At 58.2% G+C, this 18,773-nt stretch overlaps 3 protein-coding genes across 5 annotated transcripts in view; 2 read left to right on the forward strand and 1 right to left on the reverse strand.

The window, feature by feature from the left end:
* Positions 1 to 1,586: 1,586 nt before the first annotated feature.
* On the forward strand, positions 1,587 to 7,930 carry DUS3L (dihydrouridine synthase 3 like). Of its 2 annotated transcripts, none has more exons than XM_023198067.3 (13): positions 1,587 to 1,788; positions 2,499 to 2,787; positions 3,115 to 3,639; positions 4,450 to 4,491; positions 4,814 to 4,966; positions 5,284 to 5,400; positions 5,630 to 5,695; positions 5,887 to 5,997; positions 6,213 to 6,309; positions 6,506 to 6,581; positions 7,276 to 7,464; positions 7,560 to 7,688; positions 7,795 to 7,930. In XM_023198067.3, exons 1-13 carry the CDS (start codon positions 1,691 to 1,693, stop codon positions 7,865 to 7,867), a joined length of 1,965 nt encoding a protein of 654 aa, XP_023053835.1. In that variant the 5' UTR covers positions 1,587 to 1,690; the 3' UTR covers positions 7,868 to 7,930. The 2 variants fall into 2 exon arrangements, with proteins under 2 accessions (XP_023053835.1, XP_023053836.1); XM_023198068.2 differs by lacking the exon at positions 1,587 to 1,788 and adding an exon at positions 2,000 to 2,125.
* A 163-nt stretch (positions 7,931 to 8,093) lies between these two features.
* PRR22 (proline rich 22) lies at positions 8,094 to 10,110 on the forward strand. 2 transcript variants are annotated; one of them, XM_023198070.3, is made up of 3 exons: positions 8,094 to 8,545; positions 8,635 to 8,697; positions 9,020 to 10,110. In XM_023198070.3, the coding sequence occupies exons 1-3, from the start codon at positions 8,416 to 8,418 to the stop codon at positions 10,090 to 10,092; spliced, it is 1,266 nt and encodes a 421-aa protein (XP_023053838.1). In that variant the 5' UTR covers positions 8,094 to 8,415; the 3' UTR covers positions 10,093 to 10,110. The 2 variants fall into 2 exon arrangements, with proteins under 2 accessions (XP_023053838.1, XP_023053837.1); XM_023198069.1 differs by having other exon boundaries at positions 8,460 to 8,545; positions 8,635 to 10,110.
* A 2,952-nt stretch (positions 10,111 to 13,062) lies between these two features.
* CATSPERD (cation channel sperm associated auxiliary subunit delta) overlaps positions 13,063 to 18,773 on the reverse strand; it is a 70,367-nt gene continuing 64,656 nt past the window's right edge. The window contains 2 exon segments of the mRNA XM_026455615.2: positions 13,063 to 13,421; positions 15,778 to 15,935. Coding sequence (XP_026311400.1) covers positions 13,121 to 13,421; positions 15,778 to 15,935 — 459 coding nt within the window. The 3' untranslated portion in view covers positions 13,063 to 13,120.

An 18,773-nucleotide genomic window follows, 5' to 3' on the forward strand; every position in this document is an offset into this window, starting at 1 on the left:
CGCGGTCTTGGAACCAATCCCCCAAATTCCGAGGAGTGTTATGTTTTTTGTCTATGTTTCCGACTCCCAAGTGAGCTCTCAAAAGCAATGATTTCTCCATTTTGTTTACTACCACACCCCCAGCATCTAGCACAGCATCTGGCATACAGACGCTCAACTAATTATTTGTTGAAACTAATGTCCTGCGTAAAAGTAGTGTAATATACTTTTTTTTTTTTTTTTGAGACGGAGTCTGGCTCTGTCGCCCAGGCTGGAGTGCAGTGGCCGGATCTCAGCTCACTGCAAGCTCCACCTCCCAGGTTCACGCCATTCTCCTGCCTCAGCCTCCCGAGTAGCTGGGACTACAGGCGCCTGCCACCTCGCCCGGCTAGTTTTTTGTATTTTTTTTAAGTAGAGACGGGGTTTCACTGTGTTAGCCAGGATGGTCTCGATCGCCTGACCTCGTGATCCGCCCGTCTCGGCCTCCCAAAGTACTGGGATTACAGGCTTGAGCCACCGCGCCCGGCCCTTTTTTTTTTTTTTTTTTTTGAGATGGAGTCTTGCTTTGTTGCCCAGGCTGGAGTGAAGTGGCCCGATCTTGGCTCACCGTAACCTCCGCCTCCCGTGTTCAAGCAATTCTCCCGCCTCAGCCTCCTGAGTAGCTGGGATTACAGGCGCCCACCACCACGCCTGGCTAATTTTTGTATTTTTAGTAGAGATGGGGTTTTGCCATGTTGCCCAGGCTGGTCTCGAACTCCTGACCTCAGGTGATCTGCCTGCCTCCGCCTCCCAAAGTGCTGGGATTACAGGCGTAAGCCACAGCACCTGGCCTTATTTATTTATTTGGAGGCAGAGTCTCGCTCTGTCACTCAAGCTGGAGTGCAATGGTGTGATTTCAGCTCACTGCAACCTCCACCTCCCTGGTTCAAGCGATTTTCCTGCCTCAGCCTCCCAAGTAGCTGGGATTACAGGCGTGTGCCACCACGCCAGCTAATTTTTTATATTTTTAGTAGAGATGGGGTTTCGCCACATTGGCTAGGCTGGTCTCAAACTCCTGACCTCAGGTGATTTGCCCGCCTCGGCGTCCCAAAGTGCTGGGATTACAGGTGTGAGCCACCGCGCCCGACCCCTAATTTACATTTTTAAAAACCCTAGTAGGGGCTGGGAACCATGGCTCACGCCTGTAATCCCAACGCTTGGGAGGCCAAAGTGGGAGAATCGCTTGAGCCCAAGAGTTCGAGATCAGCCTGGGCAACCTGGCGAAACGTCGTCTGTACAGAAAATTTAAAAATTAGCCAGGCCTATTGGGTGCATGTCTGTAGACGCAGCTACTCGGGAGGCTGAAGTGGGAGGATCGCTTGAGCCCAGGACGAGGCTGCGGTGAGTCGTGATCGTACCACTGCACTCCAGCCTGGGCGTCAAAACGAGACCGTTTCAAACAGAATAAAGACAAAACCCCCAAATCACCCTAACAAGCAGGATTCATGACTGCAGAAACTGATTGCAGTTCAGTTTGCAAGCGGCCACGCTCTGGTTTATATAGGATCTGAGGCTCCACCCATGTACAGGCACCGCCCCCCGTTGCGTCACGAGCGCGCAGTGGCGTCATGGAACGACATGAGCATGCGCACTTCCCCAGCACAAGCAGGGAAGACACGCGTGACCCGGAAGGCCTTCCCGCCACACTCCAGAACGGGCGTGAGGGGCGCCGATGGCGGAGGGAACGGCGGAAGCCCCTCTAGAGAACGGTGGTGGCGGCGACTCAGGAGCCGCAGCGTTGGAACGGGGAGTGGCGCCCATTAAGCCTCAGTGAGTCGCCGGGGCAGGAGGGACGTTCAAGGGCCCTTTCCGGCACCCATAGCGTGGCCCGAGCTGTGCATGCCGGGAAATTAGGCAGCGGCTAAGGGCGAGAAGCCGTCGGTTCTTCATTCCGGACCGTTCTTCCGCCTGCAGCGTGGTCAGCGGAGGTATCTGAGATCGTGCACGTTGGGGACCGTCACATGCGCGAAGGACACCACGTGCATGCTAGGGCAGGTGGGATTTGAGGCCAGGCCCGCGGTGCCTACTGGGGATTGTAGTCCCCGCATATGGACATACGGCGCATGTGCTCCGCCAGCGGCGGGTACTGGCGGATCCTGGGTTTGAAGTGAGTGCCGTGTTGCGTGCTGGGGCTTGCGGTGTTTGAAGGGCCGAAAGGCGTGCAGGGAAAGGTGGCGGCTTAGACTCCGCTTCAAAGCATGCTGGGAATTGTAGTTTTTCTTAGCCTAACATGCTCAGGGACGTTCTTGACTATATCTGATAATAGTTTCTCGCAACACTTTGGACGGTGAGGACCCAGGGACGAAATAGATCTTTTTTGAGGCCCTGAGGGGCTCCCAGGCTGGGAGCTGGCTGGTTCTTAAGTAGTGAGCTCCTCATCAGCAGAAGGATTTAAGCACGGGCAAGTGTTTCTAGCCTCCTTTCCCTAGTGTTTATTGACTCTGTGTTTAGAGGGTTTTCCTTTCCCTTTCTGTCGGCAGATACCTCACCACCAAGGAGCAGTTTCACCAATTCCTGGAAGCCAAAGGGCAGGAGAAGGCTTGCCGGGAAACCGAGGTAGGAGACTCAGCTGGCAATGACCTGGCTGAGCCTGAGGCTAAGCGGATCCGACTGGAGGATGGACAGACGGAGGACGGGCAGACGGAGGAGGCAGCAGAGCCCCGGGAGCAGCCGCAGACTCAGAAGAGGGCCCGGGGACAAAACAAGGGCCGGCATCATGTGAAGCCCACACACTACGACAAGAACAGGCTGTGCCCCTCCCTGATCCAGGCGAGTGCGGCCCCGCGAGCATTCCTGCCGGGTCAGGCAGGAGCAGGGTGTGTTTCCTGGCGGTGGGTAATTGTTAGAAAGCTCCTGGGCCTTCAGCAGTGAGCAGTGAGCTTGCTCTGATGCCATTCCGTCTTCATCCTCCTCGGGATATATTGTAGGGCTTATCATTGTTCTTATCGTACCAATGGAGACGCAGAGGCACAGTGAGGTGCCTGACTTGCTCAGGCACACAGAGCCAGGAGGGGTGACCTAGAGTTTGAACCCCTGACTGCTGGGCTGCCCCGGGGTCTCCCTGTCCTCCCTCACTCCTTCCCTGTTTCCCCGCAGGAGTCGGCTGCTAAGTGTTTCTTCGGCGATCGCTGCCGCTTCCTGCACGACGTGGGGCGCTACCTGGAGACCAAGCCGGCCGACCTGGGCCCCCGCTGTGTGCTCTTCGAGACCTTCGGCCGGTGCCCCTACGGCGTGACCTGCCGCTTCGCTGGGGCCCATCTGGGGCCCGAGGGACAGAACCTGGTGCAGGAGGAGTTGGCGGCCCGCGGGGCCCAGCCCCCGCCCGTCCGCAATGGCCTGGACAAAGCCCTGCAGCAGCAGCTGCGGAAGCGCGAGGTCCGCTTTGAGCGAGCTGAGCTGGCCCTGCGCCGGTTCAGCCAGGGCCAGCCGCCGGGCCCCACACCTGCTGCTGCTGTACCCGAGGACAGGGCAGCCGAGGGTGCTCCCAGGCAGGACAACTGTGGCGTCCAGCAGGTCCCCACGGGGCTGGGCCCTAGCACCCCTCCTAGCAGCCCCGTGCAGACCTGCGGGCCCCTGACGGATGAAGACGTGGTCAGGCTGCGGCCCTGTGAGAAGAAGCGGGTAGGTGTTGAGTACAATGTCAGTAGCAGACTTGTCCATCTGGTGTGCATCTATTAGGCACCAGCTGTGTCCACGTTCCTGTTCTAGCTCCCTGGGAGTCAGAGGCTGTGCCTTGAAGGAGCTCCCAGCTGAGTCTCCCTCTCTGCTCTGTCCTGGGCCCAGCCTTCAGGAGGTCCCACTCTGGTGGTGACAGAAAGAGCTGGACAGGGCCGGGCGCGGTGGCTCACGCCTGTAATCCCAACACTTTGGGAGGCTGAGGTAGGCAGATTATTTGAGGTCGGGAGTTCAAGACCAGCCTAGCCATCATGGTGAAACCCTGTCTCTACTAAAAATACAAAATTAGCCGGGCGTGGTGGTGGGCGCCTGTAATTCAAGTTAGGAGGCTGAGGCAGGAGAATCGCTTGAACCCAGGAGGCGGATGTTGCAGTGAGCCAAGATTGTGCCACTGCACTCCAGCCTGGGCGACAGAACAAGACTGCATCTGGAAAAAAAAAAAAAATGCTGGGCACACTCTCAGTCCCACAGGGTCAGGGTTGGGCAGCGGGGGACAATGTGGAAGGCTTCGTGGAAGAGGGGGCATTGCAACTGGATGCATTGGATGGTTAAGTAGAAGCTTTCTAGTGGAGGAGACGATGAGGAAAAGAACATTCCTGATGAAGGGATTGATTGGCACATGCAGAGGCCCAGAAAAGGAGCCAGGCCATTGGGGCCAGAGCCAAGTGTGTCCTAGACTGTGGGCAGAAGGGAGGTCCAGGGCCTCAGCAGCTGGGGTGGAGGCCCAGGCTTCACTTGTATTTTTTTTCCCTCCAGCTGGACATCCGTGGCAAACTTTACCTGGCCCCCCTCACCACGGTAGGACTGGGTCAGGTGGCTGCTGGGGTGGCAGGGTGGCAGTGTGGCCATTCCAGCAGGGCTTAGTGTCTCCCCACCTGCTGGATTGTGGGGCTGGGGCGCATATTCAGGATCCAGCTGTGTGTGTCTGTGTGTGTGTATGCGTGTGTGTGTGTGTATGCATGTGTGTGTGTGTGTGTGTGTGTCTGTGTATGTATGGGTGTGGTGTGTGCGTGTATATGTGTGTGGGTCTGTGTGTATGCGTGTGTGTCTGTGTGTGATGTGTGTGGTGTGTATATGTGCGTGCGTGCACGAGCGTATGTGTCTCCTGCTCCCCGCTCAGTGTGGGAACCTGCCCTTCCGACGGATCTGCAAGCGCTTCGGGGCGGACGTGACGTGCGGAGAGATGGCCGTCTGCACCAACCTGCTGCAGGGCCAGATGTCTGAGTGGGCCCTGCTCAAACGCCACCAGTGCGAAGACATCTTTGGCGTCCAGGTCAGTGCCCGCCCCGAGGGAGGGAGAGTGGAGGGGCCCTCAGCTGCGCTGTCTCAGAGCCAGGTTCCAGGTCTGCCCTGGTTGCCTCCTCCACCCCCTGGCCTCAGCTGTGGAGTGGGGGTGGTGCCCTGATCCACCTCTGGGGACCGATGGCAGTGGCCAGGGACCAGTGCCTTGCAGACAGACCTTGGCTCCTTCCAGGGAGGGCCTGAGAGAGGAGGCTGCTGGCTCAGGGCCCCCCAGTGGGGAGGGAACGGCCAAGTGGGGACAGTTGAGACTCTCCCCTCACCCCCCGTTCCGCCGCTGCCTACCTATAGTTGGAGGGCGCCTTCCCTGACACCATGACCAAGTGTGCCGAGCTGCTGAGCCGCACCGTGGAGGTCGACTTTGTGGACATCAACGTCGGCTGCCCCATTGACCTCGTGTACAAGAAGGTAGTGGTCCCGGATGTGTGCCTTGGTTTCCCCATCTGGGCAGGGAGGCACTGGGCCAGCTGGCGATGTCGTGGGTGGAGGGTCAGGGTTTTGGGCCCAAGTGTGGCCCTGGAGCCCCTGCTTTTCCTGCGGGTTGACACGTCCTGGTGGGGGCCTCCAGGCAGCAGGGGTGAGGGGTCTTGGGGGTGGCCCAGGTCCTGCCCTCCCTCCACCCGCCTGTCTCTTCCAGGGCGGGGGCTGTGCCCTCATGAATCGCTCGACCAAGTTCCAGCAGATCGTTCGTGGCATGAACCAGGTATGGCCAGCCACATTCCCACATTGGCTCCCAAACAACTCCCCCAGGCCCTGCCTCCCACTACCTCCCACCACCTCCTACCGTCTCCCACCACCTCCCACCGTCTCCCACCGTCTCCCACCACCTCCCACCACCTCCCACCACCTCCCACGACCTGCCAGCGTCTCCCACCGCCTCCCACCATCCTGTAGGTGTTGGACGTGCCACTGACTGTGAAGATCCGCACAGGCGTCCAGGAGCGTGTGAACCTGGCGCACCGCCTGCTGCCCGAGCTGCGGGACTGGGGCGTGGCACTCGTCACGGTGGGTCTTGGGACACCTCAGGCATCAGGGTCTCGGGGTCGACCCCGCGTCCCTTCCTAATGGCTCCTCTCCTCCCATCCCTCCCTCTTCACCTCCACACCTCCCTCTGTCTCCGCCTCTGTGTTTCTCTGTCCCTCTCAGCCTGGCTCTCTCGGTCTCTTTCTCTCTGCGTCTCACTCTCTGCCTCCTACGCTGCGTGGCGGCTCCCCCCTCAGCTCCACGGCCGCTCTCGGGAGCAGCGCTACACCAAGCTAGCGGACTGGCAGTACATCGAGGAGTGCGTGAAAGCCGCCAGCCCCATGCCCCTGTTCGGTGGGTGCTCCGGGAAGCCACCTCCTTCTCCTCTACCACCCTCGGTCCCTCTGGGCTGGTCGCCTTCCCGCCTGGGACCCCCTCCTACCACCCTGATGGGGGCCACTGGGTCAGCCAAAACTGAAGGGCTGGTGGGGAGACCCCCAGGGTCCCACCTGCCCGTGTCTCCCTGAGACCCCAGCCTCTGTCTTCTCAGGAAATGGGGACATCTTGTCATTTGAGGATGCCAACCGTGCCATGCAGACTGGTGTCGCTGGGATCATGATTGCCCGGTAAGTGCCCAGGGATGTTACAGAGATGCAGCTCCATCTTCATGCACAGCAGCAGTGCCCCAAACCCGACACGCCGTCACCCACCCCTGCTCTGTGGCAGGCTGTTGGTCCCAAGTTGGGAGGGGCAGAGAGCGATGTTAGGAGCTGCAGCTGTGTTGTGGCAGAGAGGACTGAAAATTGCTGCTGCCATGGGATCTGATTATGGTGGGTTGAAAGTCCTGGGCTTTGGCCAGGTGTGCTGGCTCACCCCTGTAATCCCAGCACATTGGGAGGCCGAGGCAGGCCGATCATCTGAGGTCAGAAGTTCAAGACCAGCCTGGCCAACATGGTGAAACCCCATCTCTACTAAAAATACAAAAATTAGCCAGGTGTGGTAGTACACGCCTGTAATCCCAACTACTAGGGAGACTGAGGCAGAATTGCTTAAACCTGGGAGATGGAGGTTGTACAGTGAGCTGAGATCTTATCACTGCACTCCAGCCTGGGCAACAGAGCCAGACTCTGTCTAAAAAAAAAAAGAAAAGAAAAAAAGAAAGTCGTGGGCTTTGAAGGTTGTGTGCACACAGCCGGGAGGCTTACTAGGCTTGTAGGTTTCGTGGTCTGGGCTTCGGCTCAGGCCAGGCCATGGAAGCAGGGGCCACACGATCCCAGGCAGGCTGGTGGCTGGGCCCACTGATCGTCGCCCGTCCCACAGTGGCGCCCTGCTCAAGCCGTGGCTATTCACGGAGATCAAGGAGCAGCGGCACTGGGACATCTCATCGTCCGAGCGCCTGGACATCCTGCGGGACTTTACCAGCTACGGCCTGGAGCACTGGGGCTCGGACACGCAGGGTGTGGAGAAGACCCGACGCTTCCTGCTCGAGTGGCTGTCCTTCCTGTGCCGGTGGGCACCGGGGCTGGCTGGGGTGGGCGGCGCCTGGGCCGCGGCTGGCTAGGGCTGACTCAAGCCTGTTCTGCTGCCTGCCCGCCTGCCTGCAGGTACGTGCCCGTGGGGCTGCTGGAACGGCTCCCACAGAGGATCAACGAGCGACCGCCCTACTACCTGGGCCGTGACTACCTGGAGACGCTGATGGCCAGCCAGAAGGCCGCTGACTGGATCCGCATCAGGTGCCTGGGTGGGCCGGCGTTGCAGGGCTGGAGTTGGGGCCCTGGGTCATGGAGGGTGCTTTGCAGGCCCTGGGCCTGACCTTGCTTTCCACCTGCTCTCCCACAGTGAGATGCTCCTTGGACCAGTGCCCCCCAACTTCGTCTTCTTGCCGAAGCACAAGGCCAACGCGTACAAGTAGCCTCAGGCTTTCCCAGGGGCACCGTGGGGCGAGGAGAGTACAATAAATTTTATTCTTTTAAAATCCAGGCCTTTCTGTGACCCTGAAGCAGCCCCTCCTTGGCCCCCGTCTTCCCCAAACCTCCTGGCCGCCTCCATGGGCCCTGCCCCAAGCTGGGTGCTGCTCGTGCCCAGAGAGGCCTTGACCCCCAAGAAGGTAGCGGGTGCAGGACCCGGGCGGGGAGCCTCAGCCTGCGTGCCCGTGGGGATCAGAGCAGCCTGTCCGGAGGAGGCAGCCTCGAAGCCGTTAGGGGGTGTTGCTGGAAGAGGCAAAGGCCTGGCCCAGAGTCCTCCCTCCCCTGGTGATGACCGTCTCTGCCACCGTCTGCCCCTGCCCAGCCCTGACACCCAGAACCCCAACCAGTGGGCGGGCTGCAGGCTGGAACCCGCTGCCCCGAGTAACCAGGCAAACAGAACCCCGCCAGGTTCTCAGCCTCTTCTCTGGTTGGGCCACCTGGGCTCCTACTGCCGCCCTCCTGGCCTGTCTGGGCTGGGCCCCCCTATTGCCCCATGCAGCACCCCCAACCCTTCTATGCTCCTGCAGCTCCCCAGGAAGGTTTCAGCCCCCAGAGTCTGGAGGGGGCCGAGGCACTGGGCAGCCAGCCCACTCCCACCTGCACCGAGCCGCCTCCCGCCGTGGGTACGATCGGGTGGGCAGGGGCACCTGTTAGGGAGGGCTCAGGCCCACCCGCCTAAGGGCCCCACCCACCCGGGCACCTTTGTCCACAGGCTCCTTGAACCTCTACCATCCCCCAGACCCAGGGAAAGACGTGTTTCCGGCCCCTCCAGCAGGTACCGGCCTCCCCTGAACCGTTGATGAGCCTGGGAGTGGGTTTGAGTGTGCAGGCCCATCTCGCCCCTGCCCTGTCTCTAGGTGGGGGCCTGAAGGCCTGGCCTCTGCTCCCCTGCTTCACACAGGCCCCCCAGATGAGCCCCAAAGACGAGCTCTGTGTTATCCATCACCCAGCCAGGGCCCCAAAGCAATACCTATTACTTCCCCCAAAGGGGCCCCCCAATGGCAAGGTTCTCGTGGCATCCCCCAGACAGGCCCCCAGGCTTGAGCTGGGCCCCTCAGGCAGCGGCTGCTCTCAGGCCACCTGCCTGCCGCCCACAGGTTTCCAGATGGCCCCATGTGGGTGCTTCTTCGACCCCCGCATCTATCGGATTGAGTGGACCACCCCTGACCTGGGCCAGTCGGCCCTGTACAAGCTGGCGGCAAGCAGCGGGGGGCCAGTGGGGGGCCCCTCTGCCCCAGGCACCTACCTCCCGGAGCCGCAGCCCTACCTCAATGCCCCGGGGCTGCCCCCATACCCCTACTACCAGCCGGCACCAGGGGGGCCCCAGTTTCTCTTGCCCTACTTCCCGCCTGAGGGCCCCGGGCCAGAGGCTCTGGGCTTTGTGGGGGATGCAGGACCCACCACCTTCATGGAGCTGCCCCTACCGCCACTGGAGGAAGGCCCGGCCCCGCCACCCCCTCCACCTCCCAAGGAGAACAAGCCACCTGTACTCATCACGCTGCCTGCAGAGCCCACATTGCCCCCGGACGCCTACGGCCACCTCCAGGGCCAGCTCGGCCACTTCCCAGGGCCCGAACCCCTGGCCTTCCCCGCCAAGGAGCTACAGGGCGGTGGGGCCCGACCTGGGGTGCCCCTGTACCCACCAGGCCTCAGCGAGCTCAAGGTGGCCGAGGCCAAGGAGGGGGCCCTGCTGGGGGCAGGCGAGGCCAAGGCCCCCGAGGTGGCCAGAGCTTTGGCACTGCCTGACAAGGTTCTGCTGGAGGACGCCATGAAGCTCTTCGACTGCCTGCCAGGCGCCACTGAGCCTGAGGGTACCCTGTGCGAGGTCCCCGGGCCGGCCCTGCTTGACAGCAGTGGTGGGAACTCAGCCGATGACATCCGCTCGCTGCGCCTGCCCGAGGAGCTGCTGTCCTTCGACTACAGCGTGCCTGAGATCCTGGACACCGTGTCCAACGTCGACTACTTCTTTAACTTCAAGGCGCTGGACGAGGAGCAGCCGCCCCACCCGGGGCCCCCTGCCGCCAACACCCCAGCCCCCAGTCTGCCCGGCAAGAGAAAGGCGTCGACGGCCAAGAAGGGAAAGCCGGGAGGGAAGACCAGGCAGCCGGCAGCCCCAGCCAGCGCCAATTCCCCAGGGCCCAGGCAGGACCTGGCAGCCACCCCCCATTAAAGCACATTTGACCTTTCAGCTCCATGTCCACGTGGTGGCCTTGGGGATGGGGAGGGGGCTGGAGGTGCACACCTGGCCCCTCACCCCGTCATCCCACGGACTGGCAAGGCAGTGCCCCCGGCCTCACAGGCCTCCAGAGCCTAGCAGGGGAACCCCGGAAGCACAGGACACCCTAAAACCCTTGAGTCCCAGCCCTGGAAGATCAGATTCCACTGGCAGAGGCAGGGGCCTCCTGGGACACGGGGGAGCTGACCTCCAGACTCGACGCGTTCTAAGGATTTTCACCCCTTTGGTGGGGAAAAGCAAGGCTGCCCAGAGAGGGGCAGGAACTTTCCTGGAGATACACAGCTCTCAGGTCAGGGCTTGAGGAGCAGCCTCCAGGTCTCCACCCAGCCGCCTCCTGTCCCCAGGAAGCCACAGCCACCGCAGGGAGGGCGGGAAGGGCCACCACGCTCTTGTTCAGACGGACAGGTAGGCGCAGGGGCTTGACCTGATGGTGTGAGGGTGGGGGCTGGGGCAGGGATGGGGAGACTGCCCACGCGTGAAGGAGTGGGGAGCACACAGCACCCAGGGGACCTGGCATGTGCACCCGAGATGGAGACAGGAGACAGCACCTGGAGCCCAGGAGAGGGTCAGGGGCCCCAGCGGGCCACACTTTTGGGTCCAGGGTGGCTGGGACAGCCCCGCTACTGGTTACAAAACAGGATGGGCCCAGCCTTGGAAGAACAACCTCCGGGTGCTGATTCCTGTCACCGCTCACCCACATCAGGGTCTCGAGAGCCCTCCTGTGAGTCCAGGCAGTGGCCACCTGTACCCTCCTCGCCTGAAACATTCATAGTGGCCCTGGAGAGGCTGACCCCGTTGCCCTAGGGACACGTAAGGAAACAGGAGGCCGAGTGCCATCCAGCAGCTCCTGGGATGAGGACACCCCTCTGGGATGGGAACCTTCAGCCTACCCCTTCCCCAGGCTGTGGGCTGGATCTCCTGGGCCTCCGGAGTCTGCTGGGGGAGCCCCTGGGAGGCTCATCTAGAGTCCAGGAGGCTGGTGGGTGTTTAGAGGCAGAGCAGAGACCATGGTCCCCGCTCTGTGCAGGGCACTGGGCCTCCTGCTCTCTGGAGCTACTCTCCCGGAAACCCTTATTCAAAAAACTCAGGAGGAGGCCAGGTGCCGTGGCAAACACCTGTAATCTCAGCACTTTGGGAAGCTGAGGCAGGCAGATCACTTGAGGTCAGGAGTTCAAGACCAGCTTGGCCAACATGATGAAACCTCGTCTCTACTGAAAATACAAAAATTGGCCGGGCGCGGTGGTTCACATCTGTAATCCCAGTACTTTGGGAGGCCGAGGCAGGAGGATCACAAGGTCAGGAGATCGAGACCATCCTGGTGAACATGGTGAAACCCCGTCTGTACTAAAAACACAAAAAACTTAGCCGAGTGTGGTGGCGGGCGCCTGTAGTCCCAGCTACTCAAGAGACTGTGGCACGAGAATTGCTTGAGCCGGGGAGGCAGAGGTTGCAGTGAGCCGAGATGGCGCCACTGCACTCCACCCTGGGCGACAGAGCAAGACTCCATCTCAACAAACAAAAACAACTCAGGATAGTGTCTTGGGGCTGTGCAGCTGCAGCCGTCAAGACAGGGTCTCACTGTCCCAGGGACTGTGCCATGTGCCCTCCTGGCATCTGCAGTGATCCCCATTCATCCCCATTTCCCCCTTGGGACACAGGCTGGGAGAGACTCCAAGCCCACTTTGTTTTTTTGAGACAGAGTTTCACTCTTGTTGTCCATGCTGGAGTGCAATGGCACGATCTCGGCTCACTGTAACCTCCACCTCCTGGGTTCAAGTGACTCCTGCCTCAGCCTCCCGAGTAGCTGTTTTTAGCTGTATTTTTAGTAAAGATGGGATTTCACCATGTTGGTCAGGCTGGTCTCGATCTCCTAACCTCAGGGGATCTGCCCGCCTCAGCCTCCCAAAGTGCTGGGATGACAGGCGTGAACCACTGCACCCAGCCCCAAGCCCACTTTTCTCAGCTGCCTTCCAGCTCCTTCTCCCTGAAGCCTCATTGGGGTATCTCTGAAACTAAAACCAGGTGTCCCAAGTGTAGGGGAGGTCTTGGCTGATGAGGAAGTGGGGCAAGGACCTGGGATCACTTTTCTTGAAGATTAATGTGGAGTGAGAGTCACACAGTGGATGTCTGCAAGGACCCAAGTAGCAGCATTTTTTTTTTTTTTTGGTCTGAGACAGGGTCTTGCTCCGTCGCCCAGGCTGGAGTATAGCGCTGTGATCATGGCTTACTGCAGCCTCGACCTCCTGGGCTCAATCGATCCTCTCACCTCAGCCTCCCGAGTAGGTGGGACTACAGGAGTGCACCACCACACTCAGCTAATGTCTTCAAAAATGTTTTTTGTAGAGATGAGGGTCTTGTTATGGTGTCCAGGCTGATCTCGAACTCCTGGCCTCAAGTGATCCCCCTGCCCCAGCCTCTTATAGCTATCTTGGGCAATTTAAAATGATCACAGAATGAATATATATATATATATATACACACACACACACACCCTGAAGAGTAATCAGAAGTCATGAGACTGACCAAATTTTCCCTTAAAATGAGATGGCTGACCCTGGTGCAGTGGCTCACCGAGAGTCCCAGCACTTTGGGAGGCTGAGACAGGAGGATCGCTTGAGCCCAGGAGTTCCAGACCAGCCTGGGCAATATGTCAAAACCCCATGTCTACAAAAAAAAAAAAAAAAAAAATTAGTAAAAAAAAAAAAAATTACCCAGGCGTGCTGGCGTGGACTTGTAGTCCCAGCTACTTGGGAGGCTGAGGCAGGAGAATGGCGTGAACCCAGGAGGCGGAGGTTGCAGTGAGCCGAGATCGTGCCACCACACTCCAGCCTGGGTGACAGAGTGAGACTCCATTTCAAAAACAAAGAATAAAAAACGAAAAAATGGTGAATACATACCACTTCCTGCTATGTTACACTATACTTTATTTGAAGACAAGGGGTCGGGACCCTGTGGACTGGCCTCAGTGGTCAGACCTGCCTCCATAAGAACTGCGGTGGCGTCCCAGGGGCTCTGTGCCCGTCCTGGCCGTGGCTGAGGCCCTGAACTGGAAGACCGTCTTGCATCTCCCATACAGCTCTGCCACAAACCTCTTCATCCTGCGGCCATGTGCTGTGCATAGCAGCCTGGGGATCATGTAGGCCAGCCACACGGACCCCAGGATGCTGGAGATGAGCAGTACCGTGACGACCCCGGGAGAGACCAGCTGCACGGGGAACGCTCCATACACGTAGATGCTAAAGACGGTCTCCAGTTGACAGTAGCTGCGGGGGGGTGGGGGATACAGGGAGAGGCCATTAGGCGTTGCCTTTGGGGGACTTTGCCTTGTCTCTGGCAAAGGTGTTCAGACCCACAGGAGGGAAAGCCAGGCCCACAGCAGTGACCGGGTGGGTATACCCACTTCTGTTTCCATCCACTATGCCTTTTTGTTTGTTTGTTTGAGTCTGAGTCTCTCTCTGTCGCCCAGGCTGGAGTGCAGTGGCATGATCTCGGCTCACTGCAACCTCCGCCTCCTGAATTCAAGCAATTCTCCTGCCTCAGCCTCCCAAGCAGCTGGAATTACAGGCACCTGCCACCATGCTTGGCTAATTTTTGTGTTTTTAGTAGAGATGGGGTTTCACCATGTTGTTGGCTGGTCTCAGCCTCCTATTGGCCAGGCTGGTCTCAAACTCCTGACCTCAAGTGATCCGCCCGCCTCCGCCTTCCAAAATGCTGGGATTATAGGTGTGAGCCACTGCACTTGGCCCACTTTGACTTTTATGGGGTTTTGTTTTGTTTTGTTTTTTGAGACAGTGGAATCTGGCTCTATTACCCAGGCTGGAGGGCAGTGGTGCAATCTCAGCCCACTACAACCTCTGCCTCCCGGGTTCAAGCGATTCTCCTGCCTCAGCCTCCCCAGTAGCTGGGATTACAGGCGCCCACCATCACACCTGGCTAATTTTTAGTAGAGACGAGTTTCTCCATGTTGGCCAGGCTTGCTCGAACTCCTGACTCCAAGTGATCCACCTGTCCTGGCCTCCCAAAGTGCTGGGATTACTGGCATGAGCCATTGCGCCCGGCCAACTTTTATGGGTTCTGGGTCTGCCATCGTCTCTGTGCCCTCTGGCAGCTGTTACCAGGGTCCCCATTCTCCCCTAAAGTCCAGACTGGCTAGAGAGGGTGGAAGGGGCAAACTAAATGGTCCATCAACAGCGGGGAAGTGGTGGATGGAAGTGGTGGATGACAGTGGAGGGTAGGTAAGGGGAGGAAAGGTTCAGGGGTGTCACAGAACCCACAGCGGGGAGGGGGACAGTGCAGGCCGCGTGGCGCAGGGAGCAGGTGTGGCAGGGGAGAGTCCCACACCTCTCTCCTCTCTCCTGTGGACATCCTCACCCTACCCAGAGTCTTCCACCTGCTGCCACCCCAGAGCTGATCCTCCTAGACTGGGGCCTCTAGGGAAGGCAGGACCACGCGTTTTTTTTCAGAGGGTGAACTTTCATCCTTCTGGAGAGGACAGGTGATGGGTGACAATGACTTCTAGCAGGGGTGAGGATATGAGGAAGATGCCACCTGGTGTCCCCCTCCCAAAGGGACACGCTGATCCACATGGCACGGCTTAGATGTGGCTTTATAATCTCCTCAGCACCTGTCAGTGCTTAATAGTCAACAACTGGCTCTCAGAGGGTAAAGCCCTCCTGGGTAGTGTCTGTCAATTCCTGAGGTGTAAATATTTCCACCGTGGCTGATTCGAAGCCACTGACGTGAAATTGACCCGTGTAAGATTCCTGAATTTTTTTTATTTTTTTTTGAGACGGAGTCTTGCTCTGTTGCCCGGACTGGAGTGCAGTGGCCGGATCTCAGCTCACTGCAAGCTCCGCCCCCCGGGTTTACGCCATTCTCCTGCCTCAGCCTCCCGAGTAGCTGGGACTACAGGCGCCCGCCACCTCGCCTGGCTAGTTTTTTTGGATTTTTAGTAGAGACGGGGTTTCACCGTGTTAGCCAGGATGGTCTCGATCTCCTGACCTCGTGATCCGCCCGTCTCGGCCTCCCAAAGTGCTGGGATTACAGGCTTGAGCCACCGCGCCCGGCCTTTTTTTTTTGAGATGGAGTCTCGCTCTGTTACCCAGGCTGGAGGGCAGTGAGTGGCGCAATCTCGGCTCACTGCAACCTCTGCCTCCTGGGTTCAAACGATTCTCCTGCCTCAGCCTCCCGAGTAGCTGAGATTAAAGGCACCTGCCACCATGCCTGGCTAATTTTTGTATTTTTAGTAGAGACGGGGTTTCACTACGTTGGTCAGGCTGGAGATTCCTGAATACTTGAGAGTCTACTCCTGGCGAGCCAGTTTGAGCCAGCTCTGACCCGCAGCCATCAGCACACCCTAGCCACGGGGAGTAGGAGAGGGTGACTCGGGTGTGCCAGGGCAGCGGTGCGGCCCGCAGTCACTGCTGTTCCCCCAGCACCCAGTGCAGATCTCTGAAATGATTATTCTGGGAACAAACATCACCCAGAACTTAAAATATCACTTGTCCTGGGGACGGCCTGGGCCGTTGGGGGAATTCAGGTTTGTCCCCCGAAACATGGGTGACCTGCCCCCAGGGGCATCAGGCGTCCCCTGTCGTCGGGGTAGATGGGCCCGCTCACCTGTAGTACGGATCCACAATGGAAATGTAGAAGACATAGAAGCCGTTGTTGTGGCTGAAAATGATCTGGTTTGCTGTTCGGCCGCCCAAGATCTGATACTGGACATCAGGCCACCTCAAAGGGGCATCTTTGTTGGGGTCGTGGCAGCTCACGTAGTTCTGTGGGGGACAGAGGCGTGCCCACTGGCCCTGGGGGCTGGGGAGGGGGCCCTGCGCCCACCCCAGTCCTCATTAGGTATGCATGGGTGGAACTTTGGGGCCAAGTGCCCGTGGTGGGGGCAGGTTCATGCTCCCTGCAGTGGAGACTGGACGGAGGCTGCTCAGCCTCCATCTCACCTGCCTCTGTTGGAGGTCAAAAGATTGAGGGTCATGATCATCTCAGTACACCACTGGAGGCTACGAGTAAACAGCACACTGTTCTCATAAAAGCAGAATGTTGGCAAACTGACAAACTGCGTCTGCCGCCTGGAAGGAATGCTGAGGGCAGTCACCACCCAGGCACAAGTGTTTCTTGTGATTAGGTACAGCTGAAGCCTGTTAGTAGTAATAGCAACCTGTGATCAGTTAAGCAGCTGACCAATCGTTACCTCCACCTCCCTGCTTTTTTTGTTTGTTTGTTTTGTTTTGTTTTGAGATGGAGTCTCACTCTGTCACCCAGGCTAGAGTACAGTGGCGCGATCTCGGCTCACTGCAAGCTCCCCCTCCTAGGTTCACGCCATTCTCCTGCCTCAGCCTCCCGAGTAGCTGGGACTACAGGCGCCTACCACCACGCCCGGCTAATTTTTTTTTTTTTTTTGTATTTTTAGTGGAGACAGGGTTTCACCGTGTTAGCCAGGATGATCTCGATCTCCTGACCTTGTGATCTGCCCGCCTCGGCCTCTCAAAGTGCTGGGATTACAGGCGTGAGCCACCACGCCCGGCTCCTCTTGCTCTTTCTACCCAATAAATATGAAGGGCTATGGAAGCTTGGGGGCTGCCTTCGCTCACTAGAAGCAGGGAGCTCTCTTCTTCCCCGTGCCTCTTCCTGAAAACGGTTGCTTTTGTCTTAAGTTTTCATTTCTACGTTCGCTCTCCCTTACTCATTCCCCCTTCATTCGGTCTTGTAATGACGGTCTGAAATAGTAACAGTAGTAACTTTTGTAGTGACCATCTCAAGTAGTAACCGTGGCAGTCTGCCACATGCCTCCTTTCGGGCCGTCCTGGGCTGTGGAGGCTGCAGGCTTAATAACTCAGCCTGGGTGAAAGTCAGGTGCTGCCAATGACTTTTTTATTTTGGGACATTGTCTTCTGCTGTCCCCCAGACAGCGGAGTGCAGTGGCATGATCTGGGCTCACTGCAACCTCTACCTCCCAGGTTCAAGCAATTCTCCTGCCTCAGCCTTCCAAGTAGCTGGGACTACAGGTGGGTGGCACCACAGCCTGCTAATTTTTTTATTTTTATTTTTTTTTGAGAAGGAGTCTCGCTCCGCTGCCCAGGCTGGAGTGCAGTGGTGTGATCTCGGCTTACTGCAAGCTCCACCTCTCAGGTTCACACCATTCTCCTGCCTCAGCCTCCCGAGTAGCTGGGACTACAGGCACCCGCCACCATGCCCGGCTAATTTTTTTGTATTTTTAGTAGAGACGGGATTTCACTGTGTTAGCCAGGATGGTCTCGATCTCCTGACCTCGTGATCCGCCCACCTCGGCCTCCGAAAGTGCTGGGATTACAGGCGTGAGCCACCACACCCAGCTAATTTTTGTATTTTTAGTAGAGACAGGTTTTCACCATGTTGGCCAGGCTGAGCTCTAACTTCTGACCTCAAGTGATCTACCCGCCTCAGCCTCCCAAAATGGTGGGATCACAGGCATGAGCCACAGTGCCTGGCCACTCTTTGTTTATTTACTTATTTTTTGAGAAACAGCCTCGCTCTGTTACACAGGTTGGAGTGCAATGGTGCAGTTTCAGCTCACTGCAACCTTCATCTCCCGGGTTCAAGCGATTCTCCCGCCTCAAGCTCTGCAGTAGCTGGGATTACAGGTGTGCACCACTATACCCAGGTAATTTTTGTATTTTTAGTAGAGACAGGGTTTTGCCATGTTAAGCTGGTCTTGAACTCCTGTCCTCAAGTGATTTGCCCACCTCGGCCTCCCAAAGTGCTGGGATTATAGGCGTGAGCCACTGCGCCTGGCCAGAAAAACTTCATGTTCTACAAAAGCACCCGCTCACCACAGCTGATGGAAAAAACAAAAAATATACGGCCGGGCGCGGTGGCTCAAGCCTGTAATCCCAGCACTTTGGGAGGCCGAGACGGGCGGATCACGAGGTCAGGAGATCGAGACCATCCTGGCTAACACGCTGAAACCCCGTCTCTACTAAAAATACAAAAAACTAGCCGGGCGTGGTGGCGGGCGCCTGTGGTCCCAGCTACTCTGGAGGCTGAGGCAGGAGAATGGCGTAAACCCGGGAGGCGGAGCTTGCAGTGAGCTGAGATCAGGCCACTGCACTCCAGCACGGGCGACAGAGCAAGACTCCGTCTCAAAAAAAAAAAAAAAAGAAAAAGAAAAAACAAAAAATAGTGATGGGGCCATCTCTTAAATGCACTCATGCAATTTGCAATGAGACAACCCATACAAAGAATGCATATAGAGATACCAGCGGAGCCAGCCGGGCGCAGTGGCTCATGCCTATAATCCCAGCACTTTGGGAGGCCAAGGAGGGCAGATCGTGAGGTCAGGAGTTCGAGACCAGCCTGGCCCATGTTTGGACGAACGGAGGCAGGATGGTGCACTTCCGGGTTCTTCTTCACCACCAACTCTTTCCGTGTGTGCGAGAATGCAGCTGACGCCCGGGAAGGTGCAGATTAATCAGGCATGCACCAGGTGATGTCAATCCGAGGAGACCAAGATTTACCTGGTGGGCACCTGCGGAGCCCCCCTCCCCTGACATGCCCGTGCCCCGCCTATTGCCCTTCCACTCCTAGAAAAGTCGCTCCCAGCAGATGCGCCGGGGGTGGGCTTT

The sequence above is a fragment of the Piliocolobus tephrosceles genome, chromosome 21 (assembly GCF_002776525.5).
Source record: "Piliocolobus tephrosceles isolate RC106 chromosome 21, ASM277652v3, whole genome shotgun sequence".
In the NCBI taxonomy this organism is placed as follows: Eukaryota; Metazoa; Chordata; class Mammalia; order Primates; family Cercopithecidae; genus Piliocolobus; species Piliocolobus tephrosceles.